Consider the following 15,410-nt stretch of genomic DNA (forward strand, 5'->3'; position numbering starts at 1 on the left):
CAAATAAAATGGAGGAGAATCATTAGAAAAAACCGACGGAAACCCGAAACGAGATACTTTAGTAGACACGGCTAAACGATTAGTCATGCCATGACCAGCAGCGCCATCTATGAATAAATAGATTTACTACAATCGTGCACTATTTTTGATACTAAGTGCTAGTGAAGTGTAGCTTGTTGCTGTGTTTTGCTTGAATGTATTAAAATACACGTTTTTTTTTAATAATGAAATTATTGTTTATAAAAAAAAAATTTCATTCAGGCATGTCGCAATACTGGTCAAGAGTTAATGTTTACTTTTACATAGTTTAAAGCTAAAAAGATATTCATATTTTTTCTTCCTAAGAATGAGTAATTTAATTCTGTAGATACGGTTAACCTGTTTTGATAACACCTTTAGGATTTCTGACGTCGGTCCCGTTGTATAGTCGTCAACTCGTACGATTCATTAAAATGCCCGTCATGGATTCAAACCCCATACGGACCGTCTCCCCGTAGCAAGGACTGACTATCCGGCAGCGTGGTAATGAATTAAGTCTCGAAAGCCTGTATAGGCCGGCATGACCCTGTAGGACGTTATGTCAAATAGAAGAAGATGAAGATGTTTAAGAATGGTTGAAAATTAAGCAGTTTTTGTTTCCAAATTAGGATTCATAGGATTAATGCGTTTGTTCCCAGAGCATGGACAAAGCAGATTTCTCTCTTCCTCTTTTGGCTCAACAACCGTTGTCGGTCAAGGCCTGCCTGTACCACTAGTGGGTTTAGCTTTCAGTGACTTATGGATTACCCCTCCATAGCAGGATAGTCAGCCCTACGTATGGCGGCACGGTCTATTTGGGGCTTGAACCCATGACGGGCATGCTGTTAAGTCGTACTAGTTGACGACTGTACTACGAGACCGGAAAGCAGATTTACCGGACAATAATTTCGCTAAGATGGAATTCAAAATTGCCGTTAATCCAACATTCACTAGCACCAACAGTCAAAACACTTTGATGTAATTGTAATACCTTATCGAGTTTTCTCGTGTAAACGAATCTCGCTTGCCCAGATTTCGAACGCACTTAATGGCCACGTACACAAAATAATCGGTACCAGAGTAAATTGGAAACGGTTAGCGTGGACTATACTACAACCACACTATGTCGTGCACAGTGCGCCTCCGGCTACAAAAGAAGCTACAAAAGACCGATAACTTTCACGGATAACTACTACTTCTCGTGTCACTTACCGTAGAGATTATGCTCCATTTCACGGCGGTAACAAATTAGATTTCGACCTAATGCAGTAAGAATGGCAGATTTGCACAACTTGATTATACCGACCACCGGTTCTCTCTCTCTCCGCGCAGGGTTCGTACGGTTTGGTGAAGCTGGCATACTCCGAGGAAGACTCTACACACTACGCCATGAAGATCCTGTCGAAAAGGAAGCTCCTTCGCAAGGCGGGCCTGATGCGCCGGGGACCGAAGCGGGGCACATCACCACTGGACCGGGTGTATCGTGAGATTGCCGTGCTGAAGAAGGTACGATGAATTGCCCCATTGCCATTGAATGCAGTGACCTCTGGCGGAGCCACGGGAGTATAAAGCTTTCTCCACGCCCTAAAGGGGCAACGGGGGAAGGTCACGTCTTGTTTGTATCTGCCTTTGCTTGATTTGTCTCGGTTTAACGTGCTCCTTTAATCCTTTCCGCCCGCCTTTCAGCTGGACCATCCGAACGTGGTGAAGCTGGTGGAGGTGCTGGACGATCCGCTGGAGGATTCGCTCTATCTAGTCTTCGAGTTGGTGCAACAGGGCGAAGTGTTGAGCATACCGACCGAAACACCCCTGAGCGAGGAACGTGCCTGGAATGTGTTTCGAGACGTGCTGCTGGGCGTCGAATATCGTAAGTAACACGTGTGTGTGTGTGTGTGTGTGTGTGTGTGTGTGTGTGTGTGTGTGTGTGTGTGTGTGCGTGGGTGTTATTTTCTCTGCCTGCGGGGCCGTACTGTACGCTCGGTTTGGGATCGGGATGGTGATTGATTCCGCCGACGGGTGGCGCTAAATCACACCCGAAAAACAATCAACACCCGTGTGGGCGAGAGCGAGAATCTGATTATCTTTTCCCTTGAGGCTAGGAACCACACACACACACGCACATCCGGCAAATTCAGTTAGCGACAGGGTTGCAACAATCCCCTCCCTTGCTCCCTTTATCCAACAGTACACTATCAGCGCATCATCCACGGGGACCTGAAGCCGGCCAATCTGCTGCTGTCCGATTCTGGCAGCGTCAAGGTGGCCGACCTCGGCGTCTGCAACGAGTTCCTCGGCGAGGATGCGGCCATGAACAACGGTTCCACGGCGGGGACGCCCGCCTTCCGGGCGCCGGAAACTCTGCTGCCCGGGCAACACTTTTACAATGGCAAGGCGGCCGACATCTGGGCCCTGGGCGCGACACTGTTCTCGCTCGTGCACGGTAACGTCCCGTTCATTGCCACCTCGGTGCCGGGCGTGTACGAGAAGATCAAGAACGATCCGCTCGAGTTTCCGGCGAACTCGAGTGCCGCCGCCAGCAGCATCAGCGAGGAGCTACGCGATCTGATCAGCCGTATGCTGGATAAGGACCCGCAGCAGCGCATCACGCTGCCCCAGATCAAGGAGCACCCGTGGATGACCAAGCACGGTACGGTGCGGCTGCCGAGCGAGGAGGAAAACTGCCGGCTGGTGCAGATCAGCGACGAGGACATGAGCAGCGTGGTCAAGAGCATACCGAAGCTGGACACGCTCATCCTGATCAAGACGATGCTGAAGAAGCACTCGTTCCAGAACCCGTTCACCAAGGGCATCTCGGGGCGGGCACCGCAGGCGGGCGGTTCGCGGCTGGAGCGGTTCTGCCGCTCGGGCCGCTCCAACTCGGCCCCGGGCGACTATCACACCTCGGAACGGTAAGCACTAGTGGGTTTTGTTGAATTGTATGAATCGTTCGTACAGATTCGTTCGAATTAATCTTGAATGATTCGAAACACGAATCTAATTTCCGAAGATTCAAGAATTGATTGAGATTTATATGGATCTTCAAAATATCATTTAAAAAAACTATGAAATTTTTAAAGGTATGAATCTCGACATATTCACGCATCTCGTTTTATTCAGAAATCTTCAAAACTAAGAAAGATTTGTGGATATCCCAGGGATATGAATGTTCAGATGATGACGACTCTTTGGAGATGATTTTTTAATGATTCATCAATCTGTAGTGATGTATGCATTTTAGTGAATCATGACTCTTTACTAATTCATCAATATTAAAAGATTTAAGATTACAGAAAGATGAATTTAGTCATTTCGAGATTAATGAATTCTTCTACGTTCGTCAATTCATCAGTCTCATAATGTGATATTCATCTCAATAATTTCATATTCTGCGATATCGTAATCTTACCGTTTCGTTGCCAATCTGCTTTCAGCCAACCTTCGAGCGAGTCGCTGCTCCCGTCGGTGACGGAAGGGGTGACCAGCCCGCTCGGCAGTCCGGATGCCACCTCCACCGTCGCCACCATCACCACCGGCAGCATCATCTCCGAGCTGGACAGTCTCACGCTTCGGTCGGACGCATCGTGCCCATCCTCCAGCACGGACAACGATACGGCCACGGTAACAATTATTACCACTCCGCCCGAGTAGCCGATAGCTTGCCGCTAGAGAGAGAGAGAGAGACACGTACGCACAAACACAAACAGACAGACACAGGCAGCACACAACACACTCGCACATCGCGTAGACTGTTGTTAGTGCGCTTCGTAGTTTCGTCATAGCCATCCTTTTGGCTGGAAAGTGTTACAGACGCATCTGCCGCTTGTGTAGGTTGTGAGAGGAGTTTGCCTAGCAACGGGCTTGCTATACAAACGTACACCACACACAGACACACACACACATACAAACACACCTACAGTAGTGCAGGTAGTGGCTTTGTTTTCAAAATCCTTTTTGCTATCTCCTTTTTACAACTAACCGCAAACATCTTTTCTACTTTTCAATCTTTTCCCCCCTTTTTCTCTATCTCTCTCTCTCTTTCTCTTTTTTTCTCTCTCTCTTTTTTCTTCTCTCTGCTGCATTTGCAAATTGTTCGTTTCGATTTTTGTCCACGGCGCCGTTTTTGTAGTCCCTGCTTAGTACCTCCTACTATGAAGTACTGCTGTAGAGTAGCTTCACACAGCCTCCCCTCCCCCACTTGCCTCTCTTTTCTAGCTGCCCTGCGAGCTAACACCATCCCGATGGTACAGGCTTCGTCCATCGATTGTGCGGGCATCACAGATGGCGTCAGATTTCGTACACCGTTTCTGCCAACAGTGAGTGTGCTGTGTAGTGTGTATGTGTGTGTGGTGTGTAGATAGTAGAGTAGTGTGCGCACTAAAAAAACAATCGCACCCTCAACTGTCACCGTCTGACAGTTTGCGACTTAGCCGATGAAGCGTCTGTGCGTAGTGCACACAAACAAAACGCCGTAATATGTAACATTAATGTTTGGTTTGTTGCAATGATTTTATTGATACGAAACGCGCCCCAAGGCGTTGTGACAAAGAAGGGAACAAAGTAGAAGAGTTTGGTTAAGCGACAGAGCCTCTGGCAATAAGGGCTGTGCAAACACAAACACACACACACAGACATCCCACAGTGTGCAATAGGACGCTCCAAAAACATAACAAACTGCCCAGACCGTGTGGTGTGGAGGTTTGGGCTCGTTTGGAGGAAGGGTTTTGTTAGTTTAAAGATATGCCGACAGTTGATTAGTTAATAAGTGATCCAGGTTTTAATTGAGGCCCCGCACAAGTTTCTACCCATAAGCTGTAATAAACACAGCACAAGTCATCACAGTTACTATAGACATTGTAATATCATACCGTCTACTACTACTTCGTACTACTACGCACAAAACAAAAACAAACAAAAACGCACACTAGCATTTAAGAGACAGACACAACAGCATGGCTGCACTAATACCCTGCTGCTGTTGCTGCTGTGCTGCTTTAACTTTGTTTTCAATACAAAATTTAATAATAATCATTTCCAGTACTTTATTAAGTGATAGCTCCCACTACCCCCGTCAAACCCGTTAAAACCGCGGGTATCGTGAAATCTTAATGTTTAAAATCGTCACCGTTTGCAACGGCACAACTAACGCTATTCTTACATTTTTCTCTAACTGTTGTTGTACATGAATAAAACACACACGCACACACAACATTCCATCATTAAGATCGCGGGAAGGGATGCGCCTGTGTTGTGGCAAACCAGCGTGGCAAACTTTCCCGTGGAAATTCAGAATTGAAAACGCTTTAATACTACTTATATGAAATATATGATAAGAAAGGAAAATAAATCGAGCTATCCAAAACGTTCGCACAAAAAAAAAAAACAACGGGCATAAACTCGTACTATAACTAAATAAAACGGGAATTGTAATGTGGAAATTTAACCTACACACAACAAGTACACTAACACACGAACAACACGCCACACAAAATTCAAAGTTGGAATCGCAATGATAGAACCAGAAAAGACCAATCCGCTAGCCGTTGTCGTCCACCCGTTCGTTCGCATGAAGCGGGTTATTATCGTATGATAAGGTAATGATAAAGTAGCAACAAAACCAGAAACGATAGATTTTTTAAACGATATCGAACGAGTTTCCTCCAAAGAGACGGTTTTTTTTTAGTGGTAAACCGGTTTTACGGATACATTTATGGTACAGTTTTCCTCGGGATTTGTTCAACCCCCCCCCCCCTCTCCCCCCACCCCAAACTCCATTTTCCTCGCTCTCCCGCGAGAAAAAGCTAATCGGTAAGAACGGCTGTTAAGAAGTTAGCGCGAAATATAGACACATTTGTTAGGCTTTGCAAGGGCTGATAGACTTACTAGAATAAGGGGAGGAAAAAGGGAGGTAGGTGCAAGTAGTCAGCAATTAAAATGTAAAAAAAAGCAAAAGAACAGGAAACAGCTTGTCCCATTGTGTGTGGTTCCTTTTGTCCCAACTCCGAACCTTATTGCACAGTGTTCACTTACACAGTTTCTTGGAACGGTACCGAATCATCGATCCTGCACTCATCAGGCTCGTTTTAGAGATATCTTAGCTAGAACTGTGGTTTTCCTCTCCAATAGAAAATCCCTTTGTAATGCCTCCCCACCCATGCAGTCCCATGCTTGTTAGCAATAACCGCGATATATCACCACCACGTGGTTTGAAACCCTGAAAGTGATCACAATACAACGAGAAGCGAAACTCTGATCGTTATGTTTTTTAATTGTTGCAAGAAGAAGAAAAAGAAGAAGAAAAACACTGAAAATTGTTAATAAACCCACAAGCGAAAGAAATGAAAAAGCAATGTTAAAGAGTCTTTATTAACCCGCGCCAAACTGAAAATGGGGAACACATAAGGATGCATTTGTCTGCATTGTCTGTTTGTTTGTGTGACTTTTACTTTCCTCCTCCCCCTGCCCCCCTTCCCACATCCCTCTTCTACCTATCTGCACCCATAATTGCACCAACGATGAAATGATGCAAGCGACACAAAATCGACGAGCACATCAAAGGAAGGAAAAGCAGCCCAAATGCACTTTAGCATCGCGTAACGGCATTGTTGCATTGTTAAACCTAGAGTCAGTGTACCTCTCGTTGAAAAAAAAAAAAGGGGGCGAAAAAGGAAAGCACACAAATCGAGCAGCAAAGGTGTTTGTGTGTCTGTGTGTGTAGACGAGATTGAGAGATTGATTGAAATTGAAAAATTGTTTGTTAAAATTGAACCATGTTTTGTAGGAGGAAAGTGTAAGAAAGGAAGAAATGATAAAAAAAATCCATTTTAAAATATGTTAATAATAAGTGTGGGGAAAAGAAAAACAACAACATACAATTCGACATTCGAAGCATAATGATATTTTACACATTTTCAGTTACTCCAGATTAAATAATGTTTAAGCATAGATGATATTAATGCAAAAAGAAACAAAACAAGAGAGAAACGTAGAAGTGCAATGGGAAATGCAGAGGAAAATATGACACTTGTGTCTCGATTTTATATATCTCTCTGTGTCTCTCTTTTAACAACTATTAACAACTACTACCGAAAGCATATCAAGTTGACAAGCTACATAAAATTAAAAACTAACATAAAAACACACACACATAAAGTGACGAGTCATACAAAAAAAAAACCCATAAGACATGAGAAACCCATTGCGAGAAAGCACTTGGAAAGCTTTAGCATGTAACTACTACTACACAAAACTCCCCCCTTATTTGTGATAAAATGATTAAAAAAGGAAGCAAGAAAATTGGGTGCAAATAGAAGAGGAAAAAGACAAGAAAATTAATAAGATTCTAGATTGTGTAGATTTGTGCATCCTTTAAAACAGCGCTAGAGACACAAGCAAGCAGCAAGCGAAAACTCGTAAACTTTTATATAAGACTTTTCCTATTTCAAAATAAATTAAAGAAAATTAATATTAAAAAAAAAGAAGTTTATTAGTATATGCAGATAAAAGCAGAAAACTGGTAGAAAAGAAAAAAACGAAGGCCAAAAATAATAAAAAAACGGAAAAAACGCATAACTTTACTAACTATAGTCTCTCTCTCTCTCTCTCTCTCTCTCTCTCTTTCAATCGTCCATGTTGGCGCTGGAGAACATTGGCGTACGCAATGAGCGAAAGCTTTTAAGCTTCTGCGCGAACGCAGAAGCACGCATATGTTTGCGTGTGTGTGCGCAACCCCGTCTCGACATTTAAACATTTCTACAACTAAACATACACAATTATGAGCAAAAGCAAGCGATAAGAAGCACTAAAATAAAGCACAATTTTTATAATAGCTGCACCATCTCTTTCCACTCTCTTTTGTCCTGCTCTCCTTGTTCGCTTTGTGTCTTCTTCAGCATCTCTCTAAAATCGATCTGTAACATTTGCACAATTCAAGCACGCACAAACACAATTTGAAAGGTGCATTTTTTTCAACTCTTCTCAAACTCGTTGTAGTATTTAAGTAAAGGAGAAAGCGAAAAAAGAGTTTATCCTAAGTAAGTGAATTAATAGCAATAACCGGAGCACGGGTGTTGTTTGTGTGGATTGAAAGGATTGATACGGTGGTGTGGTGTTTGTTGCTGTCCTGTGTCCCTCGATCGCACGTCCACGTGGCGTAAGGGGGGCCGCAAGCACTCATGCGAATATTACGCCCTCCCCCCAGAGACAATCAGGCGCGTGGTGGATTGCAAAAAGCAACAAAATACTCCCACTTGTTGGTGAAAACTGAAACCAAAATAATGAAGAAAAGGAAACAGTATGGGGTAAAAAGTTGGAAAAATCAAACACAGCAGCTGCTGGGGCGTGTAATGGACGCAAGCTGGCCGTCACGGTGCGGACATTAGGACACATAGACACACACTCACACACAAATGCCATTTGGTGCAATAGTAATACTCTCCCTCCTCCCATCCCCGTATTGTATTCGGTATCGTGTTTCAAAGCAGAGAATAAAACCGAAGGTGAAACCAACACTCTCCCAACACTGAATTAAATGCCAGTAGGCGAAACAACGGGAGACGACGGGGGAGGACAAGGATAGCATAATTACTTACACAATTAAAAAAAAAAAGCTCGCAAGTGAAACTTAACAGCAGAACCAACTTCCCCTGTTCTTAATTAAGTACTAAAAAAGAAGAAGAAGAAAAAAACAAGTAAAAGCGATGAGAATGTTATACAATCGATCATGCAACAAAATTATATATGATATGTATATTATATATATATATATATATACTAGATTCTACACAAAGCCTGAAATGTGTTAAGATTGATCCAAATAAAAATCATTCGTTTTTTCTATTTTAAATCAGCTCCTTGGTGTGGTTTTGTTTACTACTATGTGAAATGGCCTATTTTGTATGCATCTTTTGGTTACTTGGTGTAACATCCGAAACGAAATGATATTCTCCTTCGAGTTTGAGTTCTAAACTTTAAATTAATGTAACTTAAATGATTAATTATGCTTGATTATTTGGCGTTGGAAACAGCTTAACATAAGTCACAAAGAAGATTGAAACTTTGTTTATTAATTCGTAAATTCTATTTTTACTCAAACGTTATATATTGACTTCATATATACTACTGTTTTCCTGTTTTTAAACGCATTAAGAGAAACCTAATCCTCCTCCTATGAGACTCGGCCAATTTCGCCAAACTGCCACAAATGCATTCAAACCCTTCTTATCTATAAACGAAGTAAGGGTTCGCCGTCACTAGATAACAAGCAAACATTTAGCCTATTTTGCACAATTTGGATGCAGTTTTTGTCTGATATTGTTTATCTTATCGTGAACGAGAAATGGCAAAAAAAACCCAAAACTGCATTAAACCGTGCACAGCATGTCTAGACGACGGCGGGGGCACTTGATGATGCCATTGATTTCAGTTTATATTAAACACGCTTCCAATAGCAACGTGTTGTAGAACGTTCGTGCACGACACGGCAGGCCAACGGTGAACAGCATCGGGCTGCCCTTCCCTCCCCAGACGTGTACATCATGATTGGTGAGCCCGAATCGTTACCGTTGCAAACAGTGCGCCGACCGCAGCAGCAGCAGCAGCAGGGAACAACCACGGAGCAAGGGGAAGAGGTTGAGCACGGTGTGGAGGTGACAGGAGGCACCACCGGTAGTGCGAATGAAGCTCGCACGCCCACGATCGACGTGCACAACATTGCGGGGCTAATCACGATCCTGACGGTGAACATACACCAGCTAGAGTCGTTGCTGCAGGTGGGCTCGGATTTGGGCTTCAAGTTCTGGCTCAACATTGTGCTGGTGGCCATCTCGATTGTCTGTGTGGTAAGCCAGTTACTGTATGGTTTGTGGTGAAGTAGAGAGCATTAAACAAGAAACTATTCCTTTGGCAATACACCACCAGTACCCGCTGCTAGTGCTGCGCATGCTGCAGGGGGAGGGTATTGCGCCCTCGCCACGCCGCTACTGGGCCAGCTTCGTGCTGATGGTGATCATCTTCACCATCAATCTAACGCTGCAGATTTTCAACGACTTGGACGCACAGTGTACTGCCCTGTTTAATCAAGCGTTACCACCGGCGGGGCCACCACAGCAGCCACCCAACTGCAGTGCAGTCTGAGCCGGCAATGGAACGAATTCGGGTGGGTAGTTCTGCACGATTTATTGTAAGGCATTTAAGTGCAGTTCTAATGCATACTCTCTCTCTCCCCCCCCCCGTTCCTTTGTGACACAACCAGAGGCCATGGTCTGAACGCCGCAAGGAATGCATTGACTTGCTACACATTATCCTGCTATTCGCCACAATACTGTCCGTGAATGTGGCACAAACGATCAACTATCACCGTGCACACAGCGACAACAACAGCACGGCCGTTAGTGTTTTGTTCTGGCTCGCTATTTTGGCCATTATAGTCGTAGCGGTGTTGCTGGTGGCCAATGTAATGATACTGTTTTGGCCGAAGCGTTCGCCGCGGACTCGCTCCATCGACATACTACAGACGCGCAATGTTAGTGTTGTAATGCATCTTGCGCTCGTTTCGCTCAACTTGGTGCTGCAAATATTCAACGAAATATCCTTCTTTTGTGATATCCCTACGTAGTGTGATAGTAGCTGCTGCTTGCCTTCATGATGCCTGCCTTCCGAGACTTCGTTAAAAAGGAAATACGTTAATTTATTGTACGCTGGTGTTAGCCTTTCGTTTTTGCTTTAACTTATAATTGTAAACGCATAACCAACGATTGTCGCACGCGCACGCGTCGCTGAATAGTAAAAGATTGGGCATTAATTAAAGGATTTGAATAATATTCACTCTCCCGTTTGGCGCATTCCCTCCCTTAGTTTGTTTTACACACCCGAGAGGCGATAGTTACAGTTACCCAACAGGCCATGGTCCAAAATACAATAAAAACTGTTAGGTTAAGAAGAGCGGAATAAACAAACAATAATTCTTAAGCTACAAAATAGATGCTCATACATTAGGATCGTTTTACCTGACACGATTACACGACGCCGTTACCGCTCAGGACCTTGTTTTTCTTCACCTTCTGCAGCTTGCACGAGTTCACCTGCGACGCAAACCGGAGCGACTTGACCGTCTCCGTAAAGCAGTCCTGAAACGGGGCCACGTTCACGAACATCAGCGTTTTCGAGTTTCCGCCCAGGCTCGGCATCAGCAGGTGCGTCAGCTTCGAGTTCCGGTACGGTATGTGCTCGTTCCGCTGCACCAGCGCCAGTATCACGTTGCTCAGCTCGCTCAGCGACCGGTTGATGTTCTTCGTCTCGTCCATGCGTGTGCTCGTTTTCGGGCTTTCGGAGCCGGCCAAATCGACCAGATTCACCGACCCGATGCACGTTTCACACTTCTCCTGGTGCGTGCCGATGAGCGTTATCTTCGTGACCGCGTGCGACCGGGACGAGCGTTCGTTGCCGGCGGTGGCGGCCGTCGCCCGGTTCAGCTTGGCAATGTTCATTAGCTGGTGCAGCCGGGCCGTCGTATCCACCGTCTCTTCAATGATGTTCGAAACGTACACTTCGGTTTTGTTTTTCGCGTTCGCCATCCGTATTTCCAGATCCTTCGTCGTGCCGGAAGTGTCGAGCAGATCGTACAGTATTTCGTTATAGATTTCTAAGAATGTGACACGGATCTGTGTGGGTAAGGGGAAAAATAAAAACAACCTATTATAAGGAACTAGTGTCTTCCGGTGAAAAGCCCCCCAAAACCTTACCTCATACTCCCATCCGAAGCGTCTGTAGTCTTTGACGGCGTTGAAAATCAGATCAACCGTGCGGGGAATGACGCCCAAACTGTCCGGCACACCGTCCATCGTGTACGTCTTGCCACTGCCGGTTTGGCCGTACGCAAAGATGCACACGTTGTACCCGTCCAGTGCGGACTGTATCAGCGGCGAAACGTTATCGAAAATGTCCTGCTGCGTCGTGCGCGGATGGAACACGTGATCGAAGCTAAAGTCCATCCGCTTATTGCTGCCGTCCATCGCGATCAGCTCGATCGACTGCTCGTCCAGATACTTCCAGCCACACTCGATCCGGTGCTCTTCCGACGGGAGCGGTGGCCGCACACGGCAAAACACGCGAATGTTACCGCGCAGATCCATCACCATGTTGTGCAGATCCTTCCGCTCGATGTTGGCGTGAAAGAGCAGCTCCGTGTTGCGCTGGTTCGCGTCCTGCAGTGTAACGTTTTCCTCCTCCAGGAAGGCGGCCCGCTCCTGGAGCTCCTTCAGCTGCATGCGCAGGGTCACATTTTCCCGATCGGTCACGGTGTACCTTTCCCGCAGCTTGTTCAATTCCGCCTCCGTGCGATCGAGGGAGGCCGAGAGCGTTTGGTTGGTTTGGCTTAGCTCATCGTTGCACTGACGAATCGTTTCCAGCTCTGCCTTCAGCTGCGCGTGTTCCGCTTTCAGCAGTTCCAGCTCGCGGGTGCATTCATCGTACAGCTCCTGCAGCGACTCCCGGCTGGCGTGTTCTTCCTGCAGCTTTTCGTGCTTCTCCATCAGCGCTTTGTGCTTTTCGGTAAGGTTTGCAAACCGGGCCTTATAGTCGTACGGTGGGATGCGCTTGTTCATCGTTTTCGCTGCCGTCTTAGCGCCTACTCCGCTCGTTTTCGCAGCGTCCGATCCGTTTAATTTTGCACTGCTGCCCACTTTAGCGCCTACCGCGCTTTTGACTGGCGGAGCAACCTTTCTGGCCGTAGCGGTGGCAACCGATGAAGCAGCGACGGCTGCCCTGTGTGCCACCGGTTTGGAAACTGCAGCCGCTCCTCTCGGTGGAATTGTAGTGCTCGTGGTGGTCATTTTGGATACCTTGGCCGGTGGCACGGCAGTGCGAGAGTTTGTATGTGCAGCTGGTAGCGGCTGTCGCTTGAACCCTGCCAGCGATGACATCCCGCTCGCCGACGATGAAGTTGTAGAGCAAGATACGTTCGACGCCATCGCAATGTCGCAGGCGGAGCGGCTCCTTCGCAGATGGTGCACCCGTGACCCGTTCGAGCTGGTCTGCACCGGTTTCACCAAATCGCTGCTCACCATCATCGCGACCGTGCTGGCATTGATGTTTCCGCCCGCCCGTGACGCTACCGGTGCCAGGGTAGACGTGTACTTGGGCCGATGAAAGTCCGGCCTGTTCAGATCCATAGCCGAGCGGCTGCGGCGCAGCTTGGCACGGTTCACCATCGCGCCACTCTCACTTCTCTTATCCGGCGAGGGCATACGCATCTTGGCGAACATTGTCGAATTTGCGGACGGCAAGTTGAGCAAGTCTCTGGTCAACGGCAGACGGGCATTGCCCGGCAGGCTTAACGGGCCGGTAGGTTTCTTCAGGAACGAAGGTTTGGGAATTCTGGAGTCCATCCTGGGGCAGCTGATTCAACCCGATACGCGTTCTCTGGCGGCTGCTTTGTTGTTACGGAAGAGATATTTTGCACGCTTTCACGGTAATTATTGTTTTGTTTTGAAACACTTTTCGTTCACCCTTTGCGTCCGCGACGCACTGCGTTCGTTTGGCTGCTGAATTTGTTTTTGAAACCGTCGCTGACAACTGAAAGAAGCGCATTTTCGGTTACATTTTGAACGATGGCGGACTCGAGCAGTTTGGGATGATTGTCAGCTGCTCGAAAAATGCAATCGCGCATAACCAAGGTGTATACATACTTGATTTGAATCAAGCAGAGATAAACTATAAATTAATCTTTTTGCCTGGAGATGATTTTTTGCATAAATTATTATGTATAAAAATGCAAATCGATACAAAACTTCTCAATTGAAACTTTTCCCTGCTCCAGCAAGTTTCTGCACGAAATTTCCTGACTGACAGCAAGCTAATTAGATTGTCAGATGAGAGGTGTGGGGGAGGGGGGATCGCAGAAGGGCGAGCGAAAAAGAAAACAAAACAAACGCGGCCTGATACCGATCGGTTGTACCTTTGTTGTTTATCCATCGGAAAAAAGTCACGAAAATCAACGATTTCGGTCAACAAATCACGCCGACCCGTTTTCCCGGCAGACCCCCGGAGAAGCCGCACGCCACCGACTGTCGGGAACCAGCCGCACTGTTGCACCGTAGAGGCCAAGGTTCGGTGCGCTTGAGAGACTGTCGCCTGTCTGCCACCAAGCCGCATCCCGGATACCGAGCATCGACGGTGCTTAGCAAAAGCAGCAGCATAATTCGTTACCCCTGCTGGTCTGCTGGTTGAGCTTTGTGTCCATCCGTCCCAAGGCACCACCGCTCATAGTCCCGTTTGAGTCCCGTTCACTTTCTTCCCGAACCACGCGGATCAAACCTATCTTAAGGGCTGTTGGTGCACCAACCGCTAGCGTTAGGTTGTTTGCTTTCTTTGGTTTTTTTTTCTTTTCCCCTTTTTCTTTACTTCAAAATTGTCGGAAAGCTGGATTATTCAATAGTCTTCGAAGCGATGGCTGACCGACTCACTCAGCTACAGGACACGGTAAACCAGGTAGGAAACGGGACGGGACCCACCTTCTTTAACCCTCACAACACGTACTAGCATCACTCTCTTTCTCTCCTGTCTCAAACCAGCAAGCGGAACACTTTTGTAACAGCATCGGTATCCTACAGCAGTGCTCGGTTCCGAGCAAGTTTGCCGGTTTTGAGCGTACCGGATCCCAAACGCCTCAGCAGCAGGTACACCAGCAGCAACAGCTACCACAGCAGCAGCAACAGCAGCAGCAGCAGCAGCAGGAGGACTTCCCTCAACTATTTTCCACCCTGATCTCCCGATGCGCCAAAGACATCGACACGCTGATCGAATCTCTGCCGAGCGAGGAAAGCTCGATCGAGCTGCAGGTCCAGTCGCTGCAGCGGCTCGAGGCGGAGAACAAAGAGTCGGCCGAAAAGCTGGAAGAGATCGTGCGCAAGGGCGAGCTGCTGCTGGAGAAAATTCAGGCCGCGCTCAGTGATATAGCCCAGTCCCAGCTGGACATGCAGTATTCGTCGTGAAAACCCGCCTGGGGGCTGCATGCGGGACAATTTTGTACTTTCCATCGTCGCGACGTTGATGTGCGCTGGCCCCAAGCGTGGAGGGTGTGGTTGTGATCTACCGCGAGGTTTGTGTGTGTGTGTGTGTGATGCGCGAGGTGCCCGAGAGAAATCGGGAAAAACCCCAGAGGATGGGCACCATGTAGCCAAATGTTTGACCGGTGGGGATCATTCTCTGTATTATCTCCCCCACCCTCCCCCAATGTGTTTGCGCGTGTGTATGTGTTTTCTGTTTAAAATGCTCGTACTCCAAGCGTCGCGTATTGATGAAGCAAATAAAGTATCATTGATTTACACAACGTGTGCACGTATTGTTCGAAGAATCATTCATCCACTTTCTCAATTGCACATTCCTGTACAACCAAC

General features: G+C 46.7%; 4 protein-coding genes across 10 annotated transcripts in view; 3 read left to right on the forward strand and 1 right to left on the reverse strand.

The window, feature by feature from the left end:
• The window catches only part of LOC121590837 (calcium/calmodulin-dependent protein kinase kinase 1), a 92,182-nt gene extending 83,322 nt beyond the window's left edge, over positions 1–8,860 (forward strand). For 5 of the 6 annotated variants that reach the window (XM_041910883.1, XM_041910882.1, XM_041910885.1 and 2 more), the window contains 5 exons: positions 1,351–1,524; positions 1,705–1,885; positions 2,204–2,927; positions 3,450–3,636; positions 4,145–8,860. In XM_041910883.1, coding sequence (XP_041766817.1) covers positions 1,351–1,524; positions 1,705–1,885; positions 2,204–2,927; positions 3,450–3,636; positions 4,145–4,183 — 1,305 coding nt within the window. In that variant the 3' untranslated portion in view covers positions 4,184–8,860. Of the gene's footprint in view, positions 1–1,350; positions 1,525–1,704; positions 1,886–2,203; positions 2,928–3,449 lie in introns of all 6 variants that reach the window. The other variant, XM_041910880.1, reaches the window with a different exon arrangement.
• A 328-nt stretch (positions 8,861–9,188) lies between these two features.
• LOC121590839 lies at positions 9,189–10,933 on the forward strand. 2 transcript variants are annotated; one of them, XR_006004486.1, is made up of 4 exons: positions 9,189–9,854; positions 9,934–10,171; positions 10,268–10,537; positions 10,631–10,933. XR_006004486.1 is itself a non-coding variant. In XM_041910887.1 (3 exons), exons 1-2 carry the CDS (start codon positions 9,552–9,554, stop codon positions 10,147–10,149), a joined length of 519 nt encoding a protein of 172 aa, XP_041766821.1. In that variant the 5' UTR covers positions 9,189–9,551; the 3' UTR covers positions 10,150–10,171; positions 10,268–10,933. The 2 variants fall into 2 exon arrangements, 1 of the variants encoding a protein (XP_041766821.1); XM_041910887.1 differs by having other exon boundaries at positions 10,268–10,933.
• LOC121590838 (protein claret segregational) lies at positions 10,678–13,605 on the reverse strand. The gene is made up of 2 exons (XM_041910886.1): positions 11,757–13,605; positions 10,678–11,675 (listed from the first exon to the last, which is right to left on the reverse strand). The coding sequence occupies exons 1-2, from the start codon at positions 13,398–13,400 to the stop codon at positions 11,031–11,033; spliced, it is 2,289 nt and encodes a 762-aa protein (XP_041766820.1). The 5' UTR covers positions 13,401–13,605; the 3' UTR covers positions 10,678–11,030.
• Positions 13,606–13,881: 276 nt separating this feature from the next.
• Positions 13,882–15,343, forward strand: LOC121590710 (mediator of RNA polymerase II transcription subunit 21). Its single transcript, XM_041910614.1, has 2 exons — positions 13,882–14,502; positions 14,586–15,343. The coding sequence occupies exons 1-2, from the start codon at positions 14,461–14,463 to the stop codon at positions 15,003–15,005; spliced, it is 462 nt and encodes a 153-aa protein (XP_041766548.1). The 5' UTR covers positions 13,882–14,460; the 3' UTR covers positions 15,006–15,343.
• Positions 15,344–15,410: the final 67 nt, after the last annotated feature.

The sequence above is a fragment of the Anopheles merus genome, chromosome 2R (genome assembly GCF_017562075.2).
Source record: "Anopheles merus strain MAF chromosome 2R, AmerM5.1, whole genome shotgun sequence".
Classification (NCBI taxonomy): domain Eukaryota; kingdom Metazoa; phylum Arthropoda; class Insecta; order Diptera; family Culicidae; genus Anopheles; species Anopheles merus.

Coding starts and splice junctions, on each gene's coding strand:
- LOC121590839 (XM_041910887.1), top strand. CDS start 9,552: ATGATTGGTGAGCCCGAATCGTTACCGTTGCAAACAGTGCGCCGACCG. Junction 9,855..9,933: donor CCATCTCGATTGTCTGTGTG/GTAAGCCAGTTA, acceptor ATACACCACCAG/TACCCGCTGCTAGTGCTGCG.
- LOC121590838 (XM_041910886.1), bottom strand. CDS start 13,400: ATGGACTCCAGAATTCCCAAACCTTCGTTCCTGAAGAAACCTACCGGC. Junction 11,676..11,756: donor GCTTCGGATGGGAGTATGAG/GTAAGGTTTTGG, acceptor TTACCCACACAG/ATCCGTGTCACATTCTTAGA.
- LOC121590710 (XM_041910614.1), top strand. CDS start 14,461: ATGGCTGACCGACTCACTCAGCTACAGGACACGGTAAACCAG. Junction 14,503..14,585: donor TACAGGACACGGTAAACCAG/GTAGGAAACGGG, acceptor GTCTCAAACCAG/CAAGCGGAACACTTTTGTAA.